The sequence below is a fragment of the Mytilus trossulus genome, chromosome 11 (assembly GCF_036588685.1).
Source record: "Mytilus trossulus isolate FHL-02 chromosome 11, PNRI_Mtr1.1.1.hap1, whole genome shotgun sequence".
In the NCBI taxonomy this organism is placed as follows: Eukaryota; Metazoa; Mollusca; class Bivalvia; order Mytilida; family Mytilidae; genus Mytilus; species Mytilus trossulus.
In genome coordinates this window covers 33838251-33863683 of record NC_086383.1, presented here as the reverse complement: position 1 = coordinate 33863683, position 25433 = coordinate 33838251, and the positions used below count along the sequence as shown (strand labels likewise).

Genomic DNA, 25433 nt, shown 5'->3' with positions numbered 1-25433 from the left:
TTAGCCAATCAGTAAAATCAAAATATATTCGAAGTGAAAATAGTTTATATAAACAAATAAAAAATCTCAAAATCATTAACTACATGTACCAAAAAAAGGGGGTGTGTGTCATTAAGGATTCTCCCACTCAGGGGCACCCAAATGTAATCATGTCCCCAGGTACCTGTGAAATCTACAATAAACAATTAAATAAGCTGGCTTTCTGTTAACAGTCATGAGTACTCTATTAATAATGTTACATTAAAAACTGAAGAACTTATATCATTGACTCAATTACAATTTATAATAAGTTTGTTGTTTCTGTAATAAATTTCCTTTCTTTAAATGTCATGATTCCCCAACTTGCAACACATAATCTGTTCATTTTGGGGGCGAATTAACCAGGTCCGATTTGACTTGGTGCCGAACTGTCTATAACAGTGCCGATTTGACAAGGTGCCGGAATGTCTAGAATTCATTTATATGAAGACTTGAGAGGTAACCAAGGTCCTATGTTATATTAAAATATTGACACCGGAGGTCTTGCCACGTTTCAATGTGTCTTGGTGTCGAAGTATTAATAAAAATTCAAAATTTGAAAAGGGAACTTACGTTGAAATTATTTGCTATTTGTTCGATAGCCTATCCGTTTTTGCTGGTGCACTGCCAGTGTTAATTTTATCTGTAGAAGAAGTTTTCTGAATCTCTCTCCAAGTTCTTCAATATGCCTTACTTAATTGTATTTCGGCATAAAAAAAGAACTAAGAAAAATATCAGATAAGTCAATCGTTGTTGTTGTAAACTAGTACAGTGTTATTTACAAGCATTGATAGTACAGTCAGTTATATTGGGAGTTAAAACGTTTTCATGATCTAAGCTGATCCCCTGCTGGCTACTACACTATGTTCGTAGAAAGTAGATACCAGTTTAATAAGTGAAACCTTTCTGAACCGGAAACGCATAATTAATTACGTCAACAAAAAACTATTTAGGCGCCCTAAATACGATTTGTGAAATGATAGCTATATTTATCAGATAAGTATTTTACAGTTTGAACTGAAATGTTTATTGCTAATTTTAAATCTAATTTAAAGATTAATTTTATTGAGACAATCTATAAATACCATTTTTGAGAAAGTCAACACCAGAAAATAAATAAAAATGAAGAAAATCCTTGAAATGTTTATACTTTTTTCTCTTCCCTTCCAAATTTTTTTTCTTTCATGATACCAAATCAATCAATTTAAAAAATGGCATTTTAAAAAAATCATAATTTATATTGAATTAGAAAATAGGTAAGACATTGGATTCTTTGTGGATTGTATTTTCTTGCAGGTGAAAGTCCTGCATCTTCCACAGAAACTTTTTGAAATTCAAGCAGAAATTGAACTGATCTAAGTTTGAAGCTCTGAAACTTCAATTTTGATTAATACAGAAAAAAAAGAGAAGTTTACATATATATTTTAATCTGATTTTTATTTAATATACAAATGATTCTCAATTTCTGAATTAACAGAATTAAAAGTTCATGAATAATTCATGATTCACATTATTTGAAATAATTATCAGGACGTTGAATTTGGATTGATGATTTTCCCTATTAACATAAGAAAATTTCAAAGGGTTGAAGGACAGGAAAGAGTCCAAAAGACTTCTTTTATTAGTTGGAAAATAGAACAAGACGCATATATTGTTAATGTTACTGTTATAGATACGAAATGTTTCAAGTGAAAGACGTGAGATTACATGTAGATTTACTGTAGTGCTCCTTTCGTGTGGTAACCTAACGGTGTACAATACTTGGCCCAAGTATCAACAGCAGCATGGAAGCTTTCACTTGGGACAATTATATGTTTATTATACAAAATATAAAAATAATTAGATGTGGCATGATTGATGCTGAGCAAACAATTCATAGATAAAAAAAAAACAAAAAAAACAGAGATTTAATAAACGGTCATTACTGGTCAGTTAAAGATTAAAATGGGCAAAATCTATACTGTATTATGTATAACCGACTTTAAAATGTGTCCACTTTCTCATAAATTTCTTATGTCACAATGCTGGGTCAATGATGTCACAACATAACACAAACTAATCATCAGTTGTAAAAGGCTTGACTGATCTGATTGCAACTATATAAGACACAAAATAAAAAGAAATAAAAAAAAAGACAAAGACACAACTAATTATTCTACTTCACATATGACACCATTGTATTTCTTAAATAATGTTTATTTGTTTTGGATAAAAAGTGTCTTTCAGACAGAATATTAAAAAGCTCAAATTGTCTAAATACCAATGGAAACTTTCCTGAATTATAACTGAAAATCATCTGAACCTTTCCTGAATTATAACTGAAAATGGTCTGAACACATCCTGAACAATAGCTGAAGACTGAATATTGGCTGAGTATTGATTAATTCAAATTTTTAGTGAATTTTTGCTTAAATATAGTTTTGTTTGTTGAACATTTTAGAAAGAAATGCTGAAAAGTTTACCTTAAGAGTCTTAGATGAACTTTAACAGAAAATTTGCTGAAAACCCACTGGAACGTGTTATAGCTGTTTTTTTTTAGAAAATGGTGTTTAAGAGGTTCTGAATATTTCAGCAAGTTGTTCAGAAAGATTCAGAAGTAATGCTAATTATTTCTGAATATTTACTGTCAAAAATGTCTTGCTGAATTGTAACTGAAAGTTTGCTGAAAACTTGCTGGAATGTCCCAAATTCAGCCATCTTTAAGCAAAAGGTTTTTTATAGGTTCTGAATATTTCAGAAAGGTGTTCAGAAAAATTCAGAATTAATGCTGAATTATTTCTGAATATTGCTGAATAGTTACTGAAAATGACTTGCTGAATTGTTACTGAAAATTTGCTGAAAATGTGCTGGAATGTGCCAAATTCAGACATTTTTAAGCAAAAGATTTTTAATAGATTCTCTAAAATTCAGCAAGGTGTTCAGAAAAATTCAGCATTAATGCTGAATACTTACTGAAAACGTACTGCTGAATTTTTACTGAAAATGTGCTGAAAACTTGCTGGAACGTGCCAAATTCAGGCATTTTTCAGAGAAGGGTTTACTAAATGTGTTCAGTAAAATTTCAGCATCCAGTTCAGAAAAAATTCAGAAAAATATTTTCATGAGGGTAAAGGCAGACACAGATTTATAAACTGCTTGACGACCATCTATCTGGATGTCCGTCCATCTGTCAACAAAAAAACTTTTGAAACTTTTGTCAAAGTTTTCAAGGCCTCTACAGTCTTCACGCTGAGTGGCAGCCCAGGCTAGTAAAATTGCTATCTGGCCTGTTAAAATCATATCTACAGGCCAACAGAATCTAACTAAAAATTTTCAAAACTTGAGCTCTTGGCCTGTAGATTTAAAAGTTGGTCGTGAAGACTGCTCTATGACAGGGAGTCATTTAATATTTGGTCTGCAGCTTGATAATGTTGAGTTGTAGGGAGTAAGCAATTTTAATATCTGCCTTGTACACACTTCCGCTGTTTGCCTATATTTTGAAATTTTTGCAACACTCATTCTATAAGGAAAATTTTGGTCAAATGTTTTTGCATATTAGGGAATGATATGATTTTTGGTCTGCAGCTCAATAATGTTGAGTTGTAGCGAGTAGCAATTTTAATATCTGCCTTGTACACACTTCCTGTTTGCCAATATTTTAAAACACTCATTTTATAAGGAAAATTTTGGTCAAATGTTTTTTCATAATAGGGAATGATATGATTTTTGGTCTGCAGCTAGAAAATGTTAATGTGTAGCGAGTAAGTAATTTTAACATCCGGTGTGTAACACCTCTCATTTGCTGATATATTTTGAACTTTTACATCATTCATTGTACAAGAAATAAAAATTCTCAAGTTTCTTGACTCCTATTGAAGTATGATTTTAATATGTGTCTGGATTTTGGCAATGATAAAAGCAGCAATTGCTAATTATTAATAAAATGCCAGTTTTTGCATTTTTGGCAAAAAAATTATTAAAAATACCAACGATAATGATCAGCAAGTCAGCAGGTACAAATAAATCACCTAGTTTAAAGTGTTAGTCTATATTCCTTATAGGAGTTATTGTCCTTAGAAGACAATTAAAATAAAGCATGGAAACTGGGAATGTGCCAAAGAGACAACAATCCAACTAAAAAGAGCAGAAAACAGCCATAATTGTTACTTATTTTTAACGTTTTAGTTAAAAAAAAATTAAGAAGTTCACAAAAAATGTAATTAGAAGAAAAATTACAGAAAAAGCGGTTTAGTCATGAATTATGTACTTTTAAGTTTCTATTGGACAGCAACCATTGTTGAAGATGTACATAGGTCAAAGTTACAGAAACTGAGGATCTTTTGAGCCTCTGATCTCACCAGCTATTTAGATAATAAGTGTTGGTTGTCTTTAGTAACTATCTATATATTTGTACAAGGCTAAGAAACGGGTAATGTTAGCTTCTGCTCTAAAGTATTTCTTTTGTTTTGTGCCAAGAAATATCTGATCACATAGAAGTACATGAATTGTGGCTGATTTAAATGCCACGCATAAATCTAAGAAAGAAAGATATGTTGTTTTTTTATTTTTAAGTCTCTCTGTAGTGTAGGGGGCAGTAGAGGTTATCTTGTCCTTCTGTATGCCTCAAAGTTGGTTATCATTCTCTAACTTTAGTTTTCCTTAACCAAATGTTATGAAACTAATACACATTTTGCTTATATATGTGACCCCAAAAGTTTAAATTTAAAGAATCACTTTATTTTATTTTGTACTTTAGTAAATTAATAAATAAAAACAATAGAAATATAAAATGCAATATGCAAAACCTAAGGTCACCTAAGAACAATACCTAATAATCATAAGCAATACTCAAAAGTAGTCCGTCAGTAGGAGGAGCCTAAAGAGATAAACATATTCGAATACAATTACAGAAAAGCGATAATCTGCTAGGTTGTTAATATACGTAGATGCTTAGTTAAGGACACTCAATTGCAGGATAAAAACATTTAAAGGTTACTTCCAGTACAAACTGTCAAAGTAGCAGTTTCATTGTGATTAAATATTTAGTAAATAACAACAAGTGTGTTCAAACTGATAAAAAAAACTAACAGTTTTTATACCTCCTCTGTGCAAACAAATGTATTAATTGTAAATTTACACTGATTTCGACATCAAGTTGAAGAAAAGGTTAAACAAATCTATGATATATTGATGCATTAAAATAGAAGTTACAAACACTGGTATTAAATGTCATGTGCTCGCCATTTGAAAAATTGTAGCTGCTTTCTATAAACTTTAATTATGATCTTCTAATGATAGTATCAAGCATTATGTTTCGCGGTCTGGAAGTCTGTTTTAGTCTGCACCATTCAGCCACTAATCCATTGACCCAGACTAGTAAAATTGTTATTGTACTAGTAAGTTTTTTGCAAATGATTGTTTCAACACATAATTAGAAAATTGTTGGAAAATTGGTCCTCGGATTAGTAGTTGGAAAAGACTTTGTGCAGACTGCTGTTTCACCATCTATCAAATATCTGGTTAAAGTTGTTTTTTAAGGGTAGTTTAGGGTCACATTAAAAGAGGGACAAAAGATACCAGAGGGACAGTCAAGCTCATAAATCAAAAATAAACTGACAACGCCATGGATAAAAATGAAAAAGATAAACAGACAAACAATAGTACACATAGCACAACATAGAAAACTAAAGAATAAGCAACACAAACCCCACCAAATACAGGGGTGATCTCAGGTGCTCAGGAAGGGTAAGAAGATCCTGCTTGGCATGTGGCACCCGTCGTGTTGCTTATGTGATAACAAATCCGGTAAATAGTCTAATTCGGTAGGTCACATTTATGAAAGGGAAGGGGATTGTAGTTACGACGTAAGGAACATATCCGATATCAATTGTGAAATGGTTATTCAACCTGAACTCTTGATGGCGTCCGTAAAAATTACGAAGGGATGATTTCAACTTCACCATTTGGAACTCTTTGATACTGATAAAGTCCGATGAAATTAGAGACTGTTTTACTAATGTCAAATGTTAAAAAATCTGACAGTTTTTTTACCTCCTCTGTGCAAAGGAAAGTATTATGGTATTTCAAACACGGAAACTACTTTATGCATAAGTTGAACAAAATATTATACAAATCTATGATATATTGATACATTAAAATAGAAGTTACAAACACTGGTAGGTGATTTTCTCTCCATTTGAAAAAGTGCAGCTGCTTCCTATAAACTCTAATTATGATCTTCTGACGATTGTTTAGGGCATTATGTTTTGTGGTATAGGAGTCTTTTCCACTAATCCTATGCCCCAGACAAGTTAAATTGTTATTAGACTTGTAAGTTTTTTGCAAATGATTGTTCGGCACATTAGAAAATTGTTGGAATATTGGTCGTCAGACTAGTAGATGGAAAAGATTTTGGTGCAGACTGTTGTTCCACCAAGTGTCAAATATCTGGTTCAAGTTTATGTAAAGGGTCACATTAACTTGATGCTGATGAAGTCAGGTGATTTACAAAGTGTCTTTCTTACGTCAAATGTTGAAATTTCTGACAATTTTTTAACCTCCTCTGTGCAAAGAAAAGTTTTAATGGTATTTCAAACACGGAAACTACATTATGCATCAAGTTGAACAAAAGGTTAAATAAATCTTTAATATATTAATGCATTAAAATAGATGTTATTTTTCTGTTATAATACACACTGGTTGGTCATTTGCTTGCCATTTGTAACAGTGCAGCTGCTTCCTGTAAACTTCAATAATGCTCTGCTTACAATAGTGTTAAGTGCATTATGCTTTGCAGTCTGGGAGTCCGTTTCTCCATCTACCCAATATCAGGTTAAGTTTTTGGTTTACAGTAGTATGTAGTCACAATAACATGATTAAAGTGGGGAAGCAGCAAAAACCAAGTTTTCAAATATTCTGTCAAATGACTTTGCAAGAATTATAAGAATCAATAACAACACACACTTGCTTCTACGACAACATGGAGTCATTACACATGAAATTTATATATATATACTAAATTGAGTTCCTGACCTAGTTTTCAAGGTTCGCTGATCATGGAAATAAGAAAATGTCAACAAGGCATGGTGTCCTATGTACACATACTTTAATTCTTATAAAAATAAGGATCATATCCCTTATTGGCTACTGTGGATTCATACTGTGGACTACCAACATGACCAATGAGACAACTATCCACCAGAGTTTATATAAATTGGATGAATTTAGCATTTATAGGCTAACTAAAAAAAAACTGACATTGAAATTAATAAGAAACCTTTTTAAACATATAATTTTGACCGCTTACATAAACCATAAAAGTACATGTGATGTAACTCTGTCTTATAATGACTATCTGCAGATGTCGAGTATATTGTTTATTTGATGTAACAGGAGTGTTTTTTCTCTACTTTCAGGTGATTCAGATAAGAAAGAATTGTGTATGGTGACTTTTACAGAACAAGATTTACAATTATTACGGGATGCTATTGAAGATCTCTATTACTTCGAATTTGTTATAGGTAAAAACTAAATCAGTTTATAATTTTACTATCTCAAGGTCCAGCAGACATGTGTCGAGTAATAAAATTGAGAATTCAAATGGGGAATGTGTCAAAGAGACAACAACCCAACCTAAGAGCAGGTAACAGCCGAAAGCCACAATTGGCATCAATGAGTCTTGAACGCCGTGAGAAAATCCTGCATACGGAAGTGGTCCTCAGCTGGACCCTAAATAAAAGAGTGTACTAGTTCAGTGATAATGGACATCACACTAAACTCCAAACATATATAACTGAACTAAAGTTAAAAAAACACAAGAATTACGAAGGCCAGACTTTGTGATAGGCGAAAAAAATGTGGCAGGGTAAAACATGTTTTGTGAGATACCCCCTTTACCTCTAGCCAATGCAGAATAAAGAATATATAGCAATAAGCAAAGTAAAACTCAGTTTAAAAGAAGTCCCAAGTCCGATGTCACAATATGTAACAGAAGAAACTAAGCAAAATGACAATAATACATAGATTAACAAAGGACTACTTGCAGTTACTGACATGCCAGCTCCAGACCTCAAAATAATGGTTTGGTCAAGTAATATGTCATCAATTACTGAACCTAATTAATGGCCTGTGTTGATGAAAGAATTTTGTAAAAGTCATAATGTAAATAAGTCTTAAACAATCGACAGGTTAAAAACAATGTATTATAGCCTATATTATCATATTTAAGTCAAAAATTTAAAAGAATATAACAGAAAATGCTTGAGATCTGCCATCCCCACCAATCTTCAAAATAACCCAAAAATCCTTATATGAAATTGACAACCAATGAAAAAGTTTAGGACTTGGGCTGGCTACATGACAACTGCAAACCAACTTATTTTCGCGGATACTTTATTTCGTGTTTAAAACAGCTAGTCAACTTCGCGGCGATTTAATTTCGCGAATTTCTTATTTATTAAATGTAGTTTGATAGGGAAAGATCCAAGTTATTCTGTTTCGCTTTTTCTACTCCCAAAAGTCACGAAAATAAATCGCTCGTGAAGTTTAATTGGTTTACAGTATATTAATAGCTATAATACAATAAACTACTTTTATCCAGAAAAAACAGACTAAGAATTCATGATAACAAGATATTTTTCGATTCCTTTTTAGATGAGATACCAGTTAGAGGTTTTATAGGACATTTAGAGGAAGGAGGTTTTCTGCCTCATAATCACAAGGTTTTCCTGTGGGCACATCTCAACTTCAACATAGAATATAATGGAAATCAGGTTTGTTATCATATAGATATGATTCTTATATGGGTTGCATAATTAGGAAACCCTACCAATATAAAAAAGAAGATGTGGTATGATTGCCAATAAGACAACTATTCACAAAAGACCAAAATGACACAAACATTAACAATTATAGGTCACCGTACGGCCTTCAACAATGAGCAAAACCCATACCGCATATAGTCAGCTATAAAAGGCCCAGATAAGACAATGTAACACAATTCAAACGAGAAAACTAACGGCCTTATTTATGTAAAAAAATGAACGAAAACATTTATTTGGCATCTATTATAATCAACAAATTAAAGTTGAAAACAGGGGAGCTTTCCAATTTTCTTTGTAGAAATATTATATTAGATGATGTTATTAGACAACTTTCATAACTACTGTGGATTAATTTATTTTCTTTGGTACCAAAATTCGTGGATTGAGCAAATGTAGATAGATGATTTCATGGTTTTGTCAAAATCTACATACAACCTAATAGCATATATGTACCTTGTCCAGCATTTAAATTTATGGTTCACCTGTACCAATCCATGATAATTGGTATCCCTCGAATAATTAATGGACTCAAAGTAATATAAACAACAAGTTCTATTGTACTTTTTGTTAAAATGCCAGATGACAAAGCGGGAGACAATGTTTTTTAAATATCACCTCTCCTGCATACCAAAAAAATATTTTTTTAAAACACAATGAAATGAATTTACCTTTGTTTTTTGGAGTCAATACTCTTGTTCTACATTTCCGACACAAGCCTTTTATGTAAACTCAAACAACAATGAACAACATGAAAAAAAACATCTATGAAAAAAAATTTAAAAATAAAAAAAAATACATTTTGCATCACTTTTGTTACTTTTCACACGACCAAAGACTATTTCATAAATTTCTTAATTAAAATTAGCAACAGGTTCGTTTTTTTGATAAACCATAAAATTGAGATTGGAAATGGGGAATGTGTCAAAGTGACAACAACCTGACCTAGTGAAAAAGCAGAAAACAGCATTTAATCCACCAATGGGTTTTTAACACATCAAGAAAATCCTGCACCCAGAGGGGCTAGCGGGCTTCCAAACAAAAATGCTAATTTAACAACTTTTGCAACCAATATAAGCATTATCAATATAAGCATTATCTTGGCTTGAAACCATATTATTGGAATTTGATCATTGTTTTGAAAATATCCTTTTGCAATTCTTTTTGCATTATGTCACACCAAATGTCAAGAAATCATACCTGCTAAAGTTTCCAGTTTGTGGGGGTTTAACCCAATGAATTATGTTGACCTATCTCTTGCATTCATCCATTTTATAAATTGAAAACTTCAAAAACCACATTCAAAAGAGTTAAAATGGCATACACATCTACACTTTCAAATCCATACCATATTAGATTCAAACTTTTATGTCATTTTGATATAAAAGATATATATTGTACTTTCAAACATGTCCAAACATTTATCAATATGTCTACAAAAGGCATCAGATAATTAAATGATAAAACATGAAGGGAATAAGAATTACTAATAAGTTGCTTTTTAGGAAAATTTGTTTTTGATTTTTTCTTGCCCCACTTATTATGGCTCACTTATTGGCAGTATGTTTTTTCAGCATGTGAATTTGTCCGTTAGTTTGTACAATTGTTAGTTATACCCCTGTTTTAAAAAAGGGGGGTATACTGTTTTACCTCTGTCTGTCCGTCCGTCAGTCCGTCCCATGAAACTTTCGTCACATTTTTCTCAGGAACTACAATACAAGGATTTCTGAAATTTGGTTTCAGGGTTTATCAAAGTCAGCTATACCGTGTGATGCGTTTTCAGATTGATCACTTGACAACTTCCTGTTTACCGAACACTTGTATGATTTTACACATGATAGCCAAGTTGAAAATTTTCGTCACATTTTTCTCAGGAACTACAATACAAGGATTTCAGAAATTTGGTTTCAGGATTTATATAAGTCAGCTATACCGTTTGAGGCGTTTTCAGATTGATCACTTGACAACTTCCTGTTTACCGAACACTTGTATGATTTTACACATGATAGCCAAGTTGAAAATTTTCGTCACATTTTTCTCAGGAACTACAATACAAGGATTTCTGAAATTTGGTTTCAGGGTTAATCTAAGTCAGCTATACGCGCTTTCAGATTCATCACTCGACAACTTCCTGTTTACCGAACACTTGCATATTTTTACACTATTAATATTATCCACTTGCGGCGGGGGTATCATCAGTGAGCAGTAGCTCGCAGTTTCACTTGTTTTTTCAGGCATCCTTCCACCTGTCCCACATCAGGTTAAAGTTTTTGGTCGAGGTAGTTTTTGATGAAAAAAATAGTTACATGTTCCCTATGACATGATATTTCTATATCTAATGCCAAATTAGAGTTTTGACCCAAATTTCACAATCCACTGAACATAAAAATAATATTGTGAGTTGGGCAACCATGTACACATTCTTGTTAAATTTTGTTTTAAACATTTTGTGGTTTATTCCATTATTAGGTTATATATGCCAATGTGACAACCAAAGAACAAGCACCTGTCAGTTTGGATGGAGTTACTGCCCCTTATGAAGTTGTATTCACCTACAGTGTGAAATGGATGAAAACAAAGTAAATGCTTCTTAAACATTCTTATTCTACAACAGAAAAAAACAGAATGAATTGTTGTTTTCAACAACAAAAATTAACATGACAAAATATATGTTTATGCCCCCACTGCAACAGGGGGCAATAAGTGTTACCCATGTCTGTCGTGAGTATGTTCGTATATCCCAAATTAGTTTTCGATCTTCAACTTTAGTTTGTCTCAACCAAATGTTGTGAAACTTATTCACAATGCTTTTTCATCTCAAAACTCAGATCAAGTTCGAATTTGGGTGTGTCACTTTTAATGTTCATAAGTTAAGCCCCTTTATAAACATAAAAAATGCTCAGATTTTTATGTCCATTCTTTAACTTTAGTTCGCCTCAACCAAATGTTATACACACATTTTAAAATTTTATGAAAAACTAAGGCTTTTCTACCTCAGGCATAGATTTCCTTAGCAGTATTTGGCAAAACTTTTAGGAATTTTGGTCCTCAATGCACTTCAACTTCGTGCTTTGTTTGGCCTTTTTGACTTTTTTGAATTCGGGCATTGCTGATGGATCTTTTGTGGGCGAGACACACATCTGGCGTTTATATTGAGTTGGTCCTGGTGTCTGTGGTGGGTTTGTTTTTCTTATAACATGTACCACATAACACAGGTTAATTTTGTAAATTGTAATTGGGTAGCATCACTTTCACCCATAGATACATTCTTCATTTTTTTTCAGAAAATTAACCTATTTCAATATTACTGTTTTATTTGGTTTTCCAAAACTTGTAACACAATTCAAACTTTCATTTGGACAGTACACTCTTTACCACACCAGAGACCAAAAATAGTCTCAAATTTCTTAGCAATACCTAATTTTCAAGGGTTCCCCATGCCACACTCTTTACCACACCAGAGACCAAAAATAGTCTCAAATTTCTTAGCAATACCTAATTTTCAAGGGTTCCCCATGCCATTTCTACAAACAGAGACTTTCTATATTGAAGATGGCAATTTCTTTATTTAGCGTAAGTATGGAAGTAGTAAAGTTCATAACAAGAAATATAACAGCCATTTTAAGAGTTAATGTTCATTTTTAGCTCACCTGGCCGAAAGGCCAAGTGAGCTTTTCCCATCACTTGTCGTAACTACCAGCCAAATTAATCCAAACTTGGCCACAATCATCATTGATGTATTTAGTTTAAAGTTTGTGTTTAATTACCCGGCCAACCATGCAAGATGGCCACCATGGCTAAAAATAGAACATAGCATAGGGGTAAAATGCAGTTTTGGGCTTATAACTCAAAAACCAAAGCATTTAGAGCAAATCTGACATGGGGTAAAATTGTTTATCAGGTCAAGATCTATCTGCCCTGAAATTTTCAGATGAATCAGACAACCCATTGTTGGGTTGCTGCCCATAAATTGGTAATTTTAAGGACATTTTACTGTTTTTGGTTATTATCTTGAATATTATTATAGATGGAGATAAACTGTAAACATCAATAATGTACAGCAATTTAAGACTCAAAAATAAGTCAAATGACCAAAATGGTCAATTGACCCCCTAAGAAGTTATTGTCCTTTACAATCAATTTTTAACAATTTTCATAAAATTTGTAAATTTTTACTAACATTTTCCACTGAAACTACACGGACAAGTTCATTATAGATAGAGATAATTGTAAGCAGCAAGAATGTTCAGTAAAGTAAGATGAACAAACACATCACAATCACCTAAACACAATTTTGTCATGAACTGTCTGCTTCCTTTGTTTAATTCACATATACCAAGGTGAGCGACACAGGCTCTTTAGAGCCTCTAGTTTTATGTTATTAAATTGTCAAATTATTTTATACTTGTTTAAACTTGCTTCTGATAATTCAATTTTTTTAACCTAGCCTGCAGAAGGCAAGGTAAGGTATTATTGTTATTTGTTTCAAATTTGAACTTTTCTTCTAAATTCCATTAGAAAAATAGAGAAAGATCATGAAAATTTTGTATATCATGTATATTGCGGATTCAGTTATTTTCATGGGTATAAGTTGTCATATGGATTAAGGAAAACTAACATAATGTGGATACCTAATTTTATTGGGGTTTGGTTTTTCTGCATACAAGCCTATAAAAAATTTGTTATTTGTTGAACAGTCAATTTAGTGATTCACTTGTACCCACAAAATCCATGGAAATTGGTATCCAAGCAGGGGGTGGATCCAGCCATTTTTAAAAGGGAGGGGGAAAGGGTGGTCCAATTATATGTCCCCATTCAAATGCATTGATCATCCAAAAAAAGGGGGTGTTGCAACCCCCAGAACCCTCCCCCTGGATCCCCCACTGCCAATAAATAATAATGAGAAGCCACAATATTTGTTTTAGATTCTTTGAGTTTCAGTTGTGTTTATTTATATATAATATGTAATTGTATGAGTATTTCAGTTTCAGGCTGAATGAAGGCTCTTTATTGACTAAATTTATTATTTTGAGGAATATCTATTACAAAAGTGTGTACTTACATATACAAAAAACTTTTTGGAAATATTTGATAAATATTTTTTTCTTTACAAAGGAGTATGTTCGATAAGGTCCTAAAATGGCCCCCTTTTTTAGCGTAAATTTCAAACTCGGATTTATCGACCAATATCACGATAAGTTATAGCTAATACATTGACTAGCTAGGATATAAACCATTTTGTTGAACATTTTACGTTTCTGCGTTTCATTATGACGTCACAAGTTGTACTCATGTTGATTTTACACGAAAAAATCAATGAAACTGGGTATATTTCCATAGATTATTGGACAGGAAACATAGAGCGCATACGTCGACAACAAAGATCTTTTAAAATAATGTTTGTGAAGACATTTCACATGTCTTATTTGAATTTTAAGCTTGTCGACGCCTGCTCTCTATGTTTCCTGGTCCTTTATTTGGTTGAAATCTAGCTGATTTTGTCAAATTTCACCAAAATCCCTTATTTTGACCTTTTATGGATGTAAAAATCAACGTGTTAGAATTAAACTTCTACAAAAACTGTTCTGTTTAACTTTCTAACATGTCTTTAAGGCAACTTAAAACATGTATTGTCTTGTAACTATGAACTTTATAATTGGGGCCAAATATGGCCCTTACCGAACTTACTCCTTTCCCTTAATTCACTCTTTTGAAAACGTGGTAAAAAAAAATTGTTTTACTTTGTTTCAGCATGGCTTATGATGATAGAGCTAAGAGAGTACGAGATAACAGCTTCTTCCCAAAAACATTGGAGGTATAGTACTGTACATATATACACAAATGTATGTTCTTTTTCATTACCACGTTTAAAAAGTTATGGCAAATTGCAATCTCTTTGTCTGTTTTTTTTTCTGATTGACACACTTACTCTGATACTACAGAAGTATTCATGATGTTGAATGAACTTTGAAAAATGGGAAATTGTTTTCTTAGATGGTTGATTTTAAGGTTTTTCTGAAGTAAGCATATAGGCCTATTGAAAACTTGTATATCAACGAATCTTCAACTTTGTGGTTGATTTATAGCATCAAAATAAAGGAAATTTGGTATTCCACGAATCATCAGGTCTTCTTAATACAAGTAGGGGTATTCTTACAAAAAATTGCATATTTCAGTCAGTACAAATTTTTCATTAATTGATGAAAATGGTTATTTTTGAAATCTCAAGAAGAGATTTCATATGAATTTATAGGGTTAAATATCCTTACCATGAAATTACATTTATATTATATAGAATTAGTTTCATGGTAAGTTTATTTAACCAAATTCATATCAAAATTATATTCTCAAGAATACTTGATTCCATAGTTGCTGGATTTTGTGGTTGTCAGCAATTTACATTAAAAACAATATACATATGTAACAAATACAAAATTACTCATGCTTACAAATAAGATGATTCAACATAATCATGATAATGTAACAAACATAGCTTCAGTATTTAAAAAAAAACACCAAAAAATTAATTTTAGTTGAATTCAAAGAGTTTAATATTGTTTGTTTCCTTCAAACCTGCATATGGCCAAATTTGAAAACAGGGCCCAAAACAATGCACAATAAGATCCAGTTTATCATAAAGCAAAAATGTTTACAAAGTTTTAGTTACTGAATTGCAGAAATTATTGCAATGTTTTTATAAATGGGAAAAATGGGACTGGGTTACAATCGCAATAATTTAAACTCTCATCTAATAAAAATTTATCTGATATAAACAGGATTTTTTTTTTAATATTGCAAAATTTAAAATCGTGTAACTCCAGTCTATAATGACAAAATGGTAATAATAAATGCATGCAATATTTTCTGAATTTACAGTATATAACATAAAGTTGTTGATTTGCAAAGACAAGTCTATCACCCTAACAATCTTAAAATAGGTTTGAAGGAATATATAGTAATCATGATGTTTGGCACGTGTTGTATTCTTCATTTACAGTTGTTGAAAAGAAATTATCACAATATGTTTGGACTTATTAAAGAAATTATCGCAATATTTATGGACTTGTTAACACTTGAAAGGAATATAGACTTTTTAGGCAAATTTGATCTACATTAGGTGTCTGGTGTCTCAATATTTCAAGTTACAAAACAGAATTTATAAAACATATAGATTACAATAAGACAGATGTATTTGTTTAACTTGTTAATTAATATGGGGTTAGGTCAACATTTTGCTGATGGATGTATATTTCTGATTTACCAAAAAGAGATGAGTGTAGGTTTGAAATACCAAATCTTGTAAAAGAGTTCATGTTGCTATTTCAAACTGATCACGTTACAAAACAGAATTTATAAAACATATAGAACACAAATAAGACAGATGTATTCTAACTTGCTAATATTGGGTTAGGTCAAAATTTTGTTGACAGATGTATATGTTGTGTACAAGTTGTAATGTTGTACAAATTATAATTTGTACAGATTTTTTGTACAAGTTACCAGTGCTTTATGAACCGCTTAACACATATGGATGATGCAAGCACACAGTCTTTTGTTTTGCATATTTCTGTCATATTTTCACAACTACATGATACGGGCTATTACTGAGCATTGATACAAAAAAATTATATTGAGGACAAGGAGAATACCACTAAATGTAAGGTTGAAGTATATAAATTAGAATTTAAAACATTTAACTGATACATTTTAGAAGATACACTTGTATCACCTGGTGCAGGAAGTTATGTGTCAAAAAACTTATAACTTACAAGTTTTTGTCAAGCCTTCAACTTTAGTCGAAAAAGCGAGACTAAGCGATCCTACATTCCGTCGTCCGCGGCGGCGTCAACAAATGTTCACTCTGTGGTTAAAGTTTTTGAAATTTTAATAACTTTCTTAAACCATACTGGATTTCTACCAAACTTGGACAGAAGCTTGTTTATGATCATAAGATAGTATCCAGAAGTAAATTTTGTGAAAATAAAATTCCATTTTTTCCGTATTTTACTTATGAATGGACTTAGTTTTTCTGAGGGAAAACATTACATTCACTCTGTGGTTAAAGTTTTTAAAATTTTAATAACATTCTTAAACAATCCTTGGTTTGTACCAAACTTGGACAGAAGCTTGTTTATGATCATTAGAAAGTATCCAGAAGTAATTTTTGTAAAACAATAAATCCATTTTTTCTGTATTTTACTTTAAATGGACTTAAATTTTCTGCCAGGAAACAACACATTCACTCTGAGGTAAAATTTTTAAAATTTTGATAACTTTCTTATACTATACCAAATTTGGACAGAAGCTTGTTTATGATCAAAAGCTTGTATCTAGAAGGAAATTTTGTGAATATTTTGTACCAGTGTATCTGTATTTTACTTATAAATGGACTTAGTTTTTCTTCCAGTTAACATAACATCCATATAGTTAAAGTTTTTAAAACATTTATTAGATTCATCCTGGATTGTTTCCAAACTTGGACAGAAGCTTCTTACAATCAAAAGATAGTATCAAGCGGAATATTTTTATTGATTTTTCCCCTCATTTTTGTTGAGCCTGCAATTTACAGCAAAAGTAGGCGAGACACTGGGTTCTGCGGAACCCTTACAAATTTTTTTACATCTTGTACACAACATGTATTTCTGATTTACCAAAAAGAGATATATGTGTAGTTAACTGGATTGAAATACCAAAGCTTGTTAAAGAGTTCCTAATACCAAACCCTAGTCTATTTAATCAATAGAATTCTGCTCAGCAGGGTGTCCATATTACAAAACATTATATATGATACAAATAAGACGGATGTATATTTTAACTTGCTAATATAGGGGTAGGTCAAAATTTTGCTGACATATATTATTTCTGATTTTGTAGAAGTGTTGTGGGTGATTTAATTGATTGACTTACATAAACTTTGTTTACGAGTTCCTAACACCGAGCCCTAACCTATATATGTATTATAAACACTTTACATATAGCAGGGTGTTATTATTTTCATCTGCTAAATTTGGCCAACCCTTTATTTGACTACCCCCTCAAATTTAATTATTAGATTTATTTGAATTGACAAAGTCTGTAAACAAACCTTTAAATTATGTTGTTTTTTTTTTTGGTTACCGTAACCTTTTCCCAGACATTTTAAGAAATTGTTATCCCATGAATAATAATAATAAATACTTTATTTAGAGAGGGTATAATAAATTAGTACAATACGAAACTCCCTTGATGCCTTCTGAATAATTTAAAATATAACAATAACATAATATATACATATACATACATACAAACATACAGCTTTTTATGCAAAACAAATGGCGAAAAATGTACAGATATGTTACATGAACATATTTTGTTATTGATATACAAGACAAATATCTGGGGATTCATTATTTTTTGTTTGATTCCAATTTTCATTGATTTCATTGGAACAAGGGAACTGAGAAGTCAAATGTTCACCAAATTAAAAAAAATAATTATAGGCCTGTATGGTAACTATGGTAAAACCAAGAAATTAAATATCTATGAAAGAGTAAGTTTTCCTCAATCTATGAAAATTGGTACCACGAAATTAAATGAATCCACATTATGTCATTGCTTTGTTATTAGTAAAATTGAGAAAGGAAATGGGGAATGTGTCAAAGCAACAACAACCCGACCATAGAGCAGACAACAGCAGAAGGCCGTCAATGGGTCTTCAATGTAGTGAGAAACTCCTGCACCCGTAGGCGTCCTTCAGCTGGCCCCTTGAAAGTATGTATACTAGTTCAGTGATAATGGACGCCATACTAAACTCTGAATTATACACAAGAAACTAAAACTAAAAATGATACAAGACTAACGAAGGCCAGAGGCTCCTGACTTGGGACAGGTGCACAATTGCGGCGGGGTTAAACATGTTTATAACATCTCATTGTGTATTGTTATATGTTTCAGATTCATTGGCTGTCCATTATTAATTCCATGGTGCTAGTCTTTCTCCTCATTGGTTTTGTTGTAATTATACTGGTAAGTACATACTTAAATTCATTATAGATGTCAGGATTATAACATTAGAAGCCAGACGCATGTTTGGTCAACAAAAGATTCATCAGTGAAGCTTGGATGAAAAAAGTTCAAAAGTCGAAATTGAAGTGTAAAATTAAAAAGCATTAGGGGCCCAAAATTACAAAAGTTTTTGCAGAATACAGCTATGGTAATATATTCCTGTATTATAAAGTCCTTAGTATTTGAAAAAATGAAGATGTAGTATGATTGCCAACGCTTCACAAGATACCAAATGACACAGAAGTTTATATTTTTATATCAGATATATTAAGGGATGTATTGTAAGTGTATGTGTTGGGAATGTGTGGGGTCAGGATTGAGTAATGATTAATTGTTGGTTGTAAGTCCACTAATGAGAACTCTTGGCTATATTGTGGCTCCCCAGGGTTTTTTTTTTGTGAAGGAAACAGGCTACGATAATATTTTAAAATCTAATGTGAAAGTTTTTAATGTGTAGGAGAATTTCAATGTGGTGAAACACTGAAACACTAGACATAAAACTGTACTTAAAAGGACATTTTACTTTCATGGAAAATTCTTTTTACCTTTCCTTGCAGACACGTGTTTTAAAAAGTGATTTTGCCAGATACAATGTGGATGAAGAAGAGAGTGATGATATTGACCAGGAAGATAATGGCTGGAAAATTATACACAGTGACGTCTTCAGATTCCCTTCTTTTAAAAGTCTCTTTACAGCTATACTTGGTAAGGCTTAATTGTAGTAAATTTTAGATTGTGAGTGCCAAACTGAAGTCCCACTTGAAACTGTTATAAACAAGGTCATAACATCTGTTCCTGTAGGAACAATATTCTATAATATATTCCGTAAGGAACAAATACTGTAATAGTTGGGGGCAGGAGCATTTTTTAATGTAAAATTATCATGCAAAGTGGTGTCATTTACATGGTAGCCATATTTCAGTATACAACAGTTGTGTGCTAAGGATTTTATCCTGGAAAAAGTGCTAATCATTTGTACCCAGACAAAGTCTTTATGATGTTATGATATTTTTTACAGGGGTTGGTAGCCAGTTTTTAGCCCTTGCCACCGGTATCATGGTGATGGCTGTATTAGGAATGTTTAATGTCCACCATCATGGATCTATCAACTCAGCAGGAGTGATACTGTATGCTTTTACATCAGGTAGGTGTTGGATATTGTTTGATTGATTAATTGTTGATTATGTTTGAGAAGTTTAACTGTCGAGAATATTTACAGCAGATTCAATTGATTGTGTAGCCAATGGTAGTATCTTTGGCTAGCTTGCTTGTTAGCTGAACCGTGAAGTCAATATTAGGTCAGGTATACTACCATCCTTTCAAAGAAGCAAAGTCCAACAGACAGATTGATTGGTTTTCTGTCGGACTAGTCTATTCTTAAAGTAGGGTAGTTTACCTAACCTAACACGGTTCAGCTAACAAGCAAGCTAACCAAAGATTTTACCTTTGGCTACACACTCAGTGCAATCCGCTGTAACAGATTGATTTTTTTGTCTCTGCTGTATACAGCTTAAAGTTTTGAATTTCTCCCGGAACACTTACACCAATGAAATTTTACTTAATGAACAATGACAAAACATCTTTTATTTGTAAATTGTTACTATTGCAAAACAAGGTCAATCATTCCCACAAAATTGTTTAGACATTTTGTATTTGCAATAACTTTAATACTTCTTCTAAATTAATTCAGATTTCACTGAATCTCTTTCAAAATGCCATATGCATTCTTTTATCTAAATGATTTGTTGGGTTTTCAAAAACTTTGATTTATACTCTATTTCCCAACTGAAAAAAAATTGTTTGGTTAAACACTAACACACAAAAGATGCAACATATTCTGGTTGATTTTTTTTTAATTTCCAAATGTACTTTTGGGTATCAAATAAAATAATATTCTGAACCCCATAATTTTAAAAAGAGTGCTGTTTAAAATAGAAAATGCCAGGTTTTCTAGGCAAAAAATTGTTTCATTTCAAATTCAGTAAATATTTTCTTTTTTTTGTAGGCATTGCAGGTTATGTTGCAGCTAACATGTACAAAGTTTTAGGGGGAGACAACTGGGTATGGAACCTCAATCTCACTTCCTGTTTATTTGCTGGTGAGTAACCATAGTAGCCTGAAGTCACATGACTATACAGAAACCCTGCTGTTGAAACAATCAAGATAAAACAGGAATATCTTAAAACAATGAATGAAAATTGTATATTTATTATGCTTACTCCTGGAAATTCTGCAATTAAAAAAAAAAAATAATAATATACACTCACTTAAAAACTGAAACAACATTTTATAAATGTCATGCTTCTGTATTTACCTTCATCAGAAGTGCTTGAAAGCTTGAAATATACCAAAAACAAATAGACAATGCCACGACAGAAAATGAAATACAAACAGACTATCAACAATACACAAAGCACAAAATATTATAGAAAACTAAAAACTAAGCCACATAGATAATGGAGACAGAATTAAAATGTGATTTTTAATGAATTTGATTTTAAATCTTGGAAGTGAATCGATTTCAATTTTTTTTTAGAACCACAATAAAATTAATCTAAAAATAAAAAATAAAACAAATTTTACTCATAATTTGAAAATTGTCAACTAGGAAGTGAATTAATGGAAAGCAATTATGACTTATAATTATTATTTCAGCGCCATTTTTCATGGTATGGGCATTTGTGAATTCTGTTGCCTGGGGTTATGGTACAACGCAAGCTTTACCTTGGCAGACAGTTGTATTACTAATGTGTCTGTGGGTATTTGGTAAGTAAAATTGAGAATGGAAATGGGGAATGTGTCTTAGAGACAACAAACCTACCAAAGACTAGAAAACAGCTGAAGGCCACCAATGCGTCTTCAACACATCAGAAAATCCCGCACCCAGAGTCCTGCTTCATTGATGTCTATATTTCTGGGTATTTCTTTGAAACTTCTCTATAATGAACAAATGAATTAAGTATCTATCATTCAAAATTTTAAAAAGGGGCCTTGGTAGACTAGTAGAGTGGTCTAAGTAGGTCAGCTATTGTGATCTGGAGCTTGACAATGCTGTGGTTGTGATTTCAAACTCTTGTGGCAATTTGTGTTTGATTCAAACAATAATTGACAATGACTGCAAGTTTTCCTATTACGATTGAAGGTTCATATCCAGGTAATCTGGTTTCCTACACCAATCCAGACTGGTTTCCATGATATAGCCAAGGATACCAAAGATGGTGTTAAACACAACCAATCGAATTAAGAATAAGTAATCTGCAAGACCAAAACTATTTAGTTAATACTTTATTTTACAAAAACTCTTAAAGAAGTATTAATTTTTTGGAGGATATTCTTGTTTATAAGGTTTTTAAACACAAAATTTAATAAAAAATTTCATTCCCTAAAATATTGTAAACATACATTCACATTCGGGGAAGAGAAGTGTTAGTGATTGTATCTTTGATTTTTAGATTATCAATGAAACAAATACTCGTAAAAGTTTACATTCTCAATGGGTATAAAATGAGTGGGTTTTTTTAATTTTGTTTACAAGTTTTTCAATGAAAATTTGTTTACCCAAACAAATAGTCGTAAATATACGTTCTCAACATGCTCAATGGGTAGGAAATAAGTGTTATATTTTGATTATGAGTTTTTCAATGAAAATTTGTTTTTCAAAACAAATACTTGTAAATTTACGTTCTCAATGTGTAGAAAAGAAGTGTTATATTTTGAAATTTTGTTTATAAGTTTTTCAATGAAAATTTGTTTTTGTAAATAAATAATAGTAAATATACTTTCTCAACATGTAGAAAAGAAGTTTAATATTTTGTGATATTGTTTATAAATTTTTCAATGAAAATTTGTTTATGAAACAAATACTCGTAAATAAAGATTCTCAATGTGTTGAAAAGAAATGTTATATTTTGAAATTTTGTTTTCAAGTTTTTCAATGAAAATTTGTTTTTGTAAACAAATAATAGTAAATATACTTTCTTTATGTGTAGAAAAGAAGTGTTGTACTTTGAAATTTTGTTTAAAAATTTTTCAATGAAAATTTGTTTACGAAACAAATACTTGTAAATAAAAATTATCAATGTGTAGAAAAGAAGTGTTATATTCTGAAATTTGGTTTTCAAGTTTTTTAATGAAAATGTGTTATTTATACAAATAATTGTTAATATATGTTTACAATAGGATGAAATGAAGTCTTATTTTTGGCAATTTTGTAATTCAATTTTTCAATGAAAATTTGTTGACTCAATAAATACCCATAAATATACATACAAGGAAAGACTTTAATATTTTTTTCTGTCTATGAATAAATAACATAAAAAATGGGGTGCACACTGAATAACGCGTGTAGCGGGTTATTTAACAGTATGCACCACATTTTTTATATTCTTTCGAATTCGAATAGACTGACAAAATATTACAGTCCTTTCATAGAATTTAATTCTAAATTCCCATTTTAAACCAAAGAAAACCATGAAAAAACATTGATGATGTCACGGTCACATGACTAAATTATGTCTAAGATACATAGAAACTTTAAAAATATAAAATGATCACCAATAGAATCTACAAATACATGAAAATGACTAAACTTGTCAGTGAACTCATGATAGAGTTATTCCCCTTTAATGGTGATTATACAAAAAAGTGGCCCTTCATTTAGGTTGCAGGTGAGTGATACAGACTCCTTTGGGGCCTCTAGTTATTGCTTTCAAACACGAAATTCATTGAAAAGTTGTGTATTTTACCAATCAACCTTTCTCTATTGGTATAGAATAAGTGTTTTAAGTGCTAGTCTACCTAAGAATCAGGCAGTAGTGAAAACATATGACAAACAAATACCCACTTAGGTTGACATTAATTTGTGTTCAAAATGTTAATGATGCAAAAATATACCACTCGTTTTCTTGTCCTGTTCTGGTAATTGGAGATAAAATTTGGTTACAATGCACTAGAAATTAACAATTAAGAGGAGCTTACTCTGTAATTTGCTATCATTCTAACCAAAGTTTATCTAAAGATTTTTCAAGTTACCAGACATGCAGACACTAACCATTTATAACTCAGGATGCGTGTTACTTCAAAATAGGATGGCTAGGTAGGTGGGTTTTTTTCAGCCATATTTTTTTTTTTCAAAATTGCCTGATTCTTACAAAGACTGGCGCTTAATTATTGTGAAAATATTCATAGACTAAACTCAATGAAAAATTATTAACTTCACAAAAACTCTTAAATTTGTGTTGAAAAGTGTTTTGCATTGGTAGAAAAGAAGTTTTTATTATTGCAATTTTGTTTTTAAGGTTCTCAATGAAAAATTGTTTACTACACAAAAACTAAAAGTATAATTTGTCAATGGGTAGAAAAAAGTGTAAATTTTTGGGATAGGATGTTATTTGTTTACAAGGTTTTCAAACACCAAACTCAGTGATATATTTATTTTTTTCACACAAAACTTCAATTCAAATTCCTAATATGGTAGAAAGAAAGTGTTAATTTTTGTGTTAGGATGTTTTTGTTTGTAAAATTTTTTCACACGAACTCTAAAACATAGGTTCTCAAATGGCAGAAAACAAATTGTTATTTTACGATAAATTTTGTTTGTAAGGTTTACAAACACCAAACTGAAAGAAAAATTGTTTTTTCACTCAAACTCTTAAATATTGGTTCTCAAATGGTAGAAAACAAATTGTTATTTTACGATAATTTCTTATATTTGTTAGGTTTACAAAACATCCAACTGAATGAAAAAATGTTTTTTTCACACACTCTTTCAAATATGGTTTCTCAAATTAATTGTTACTATAATTTCTTTTGTTTGTAAGGTTTACTTAAAGGGAAACTTCGCAAAAAAATCAAAAATTGATATTATGTTCATTCTGTATAAAAATGCTCAAATTCATAGATATTAAAGTTTTATTCCGCTAGATAAGCGATCACCATCGGTTTTAAATTTAGAGTATCAATTCTCCGAGATCCGCCATCTTGTCTTCTTTCCCGATGAATAAAAACGATATGTCTATAAACCACAAAGAAACAAAACTACAGTAACCGATGTAGTCGTAATTGCGTGTCGATATCTTGTCAATCGTACGGTTGTTTAATCCGACTAACTAACTTGATATGGAAAATATTCTTACTTTTTTTAAAATACCATGGTCTGTTGTTTTTAAACTGTTGATATTGGAATTAGGTGAAAAGTCAAAATTGAAATCATAATTAAGTGTTCCGTGAAAATTGTTTTCGAAAATCTAATTTGTTCATAATTCTTTAAAGTAATAAACTTTTTTCAAATATATTTTGATCTTCCCTCATCTGATCACCAGCATGGCTAAAGGTATTACTTCCAAAGGTATTGTGAGGGGTGTGAGGTGACACGTCCAGGTATTCAAGCGATTTCCTGTCGGGCTTGCAAGTTCATGCATCGTTTCACTTCTGCAGGTATTGATCAGTGTACACGGCTGATAACTTATAACTTATAACTTTCCATTTTGAACTATCAGATGTATAATATACAGCTCTGTCTTACTTGTCATTACTAAACTCATACGCTTGTTTATAAATAACATTTCTGGTGTA

At 31.4% G+C, this 25433-nt stretch overlaps 1 protein-coding gene across 2 annotated transcripts in view; it reads left to right on the top strand.

The window, feature by feature from the left end:
• The window catches only part of LOC134691011 (transmembrane 9 superfamily member 1-like), a 60412-nt gene that overhangs the window by 20555 nt on the left and 14424 nt on the right, over positions 1–25433 (top strand). For both annotated transcript variants that reach the window (XM_063551194.1, XM_063551193.1), the window contains exons 4-12: positions 7413–7517; positions 8650–8768; positions 11286–11395; positions 14568–14631; positions 18750–18821; positions 19418–19565; positions 19879–20004; positions 20866–20958; positions 21516–21626. In XM_063551194.1, coding sequence (XP_063407264.1) covers positions 7413–7517; positions 8650–8768; positions 11286–11395; positions 14568–14631; positions 18750–18821; positions 19418–19565; positions 19879–20004; positions 20866–20958; positions 21516–21626 — 948 coding nt within the window. The remainder of the gene's footprint in view (positions 1–7412; positions 7518–8649; positions 8769–11285; positions 11396–14567; positions 14632–18749; positions 18822–19417; positions 19566–19878; positions 20005–20865; positions 20959–21515; positions 21627–25433) is intronic.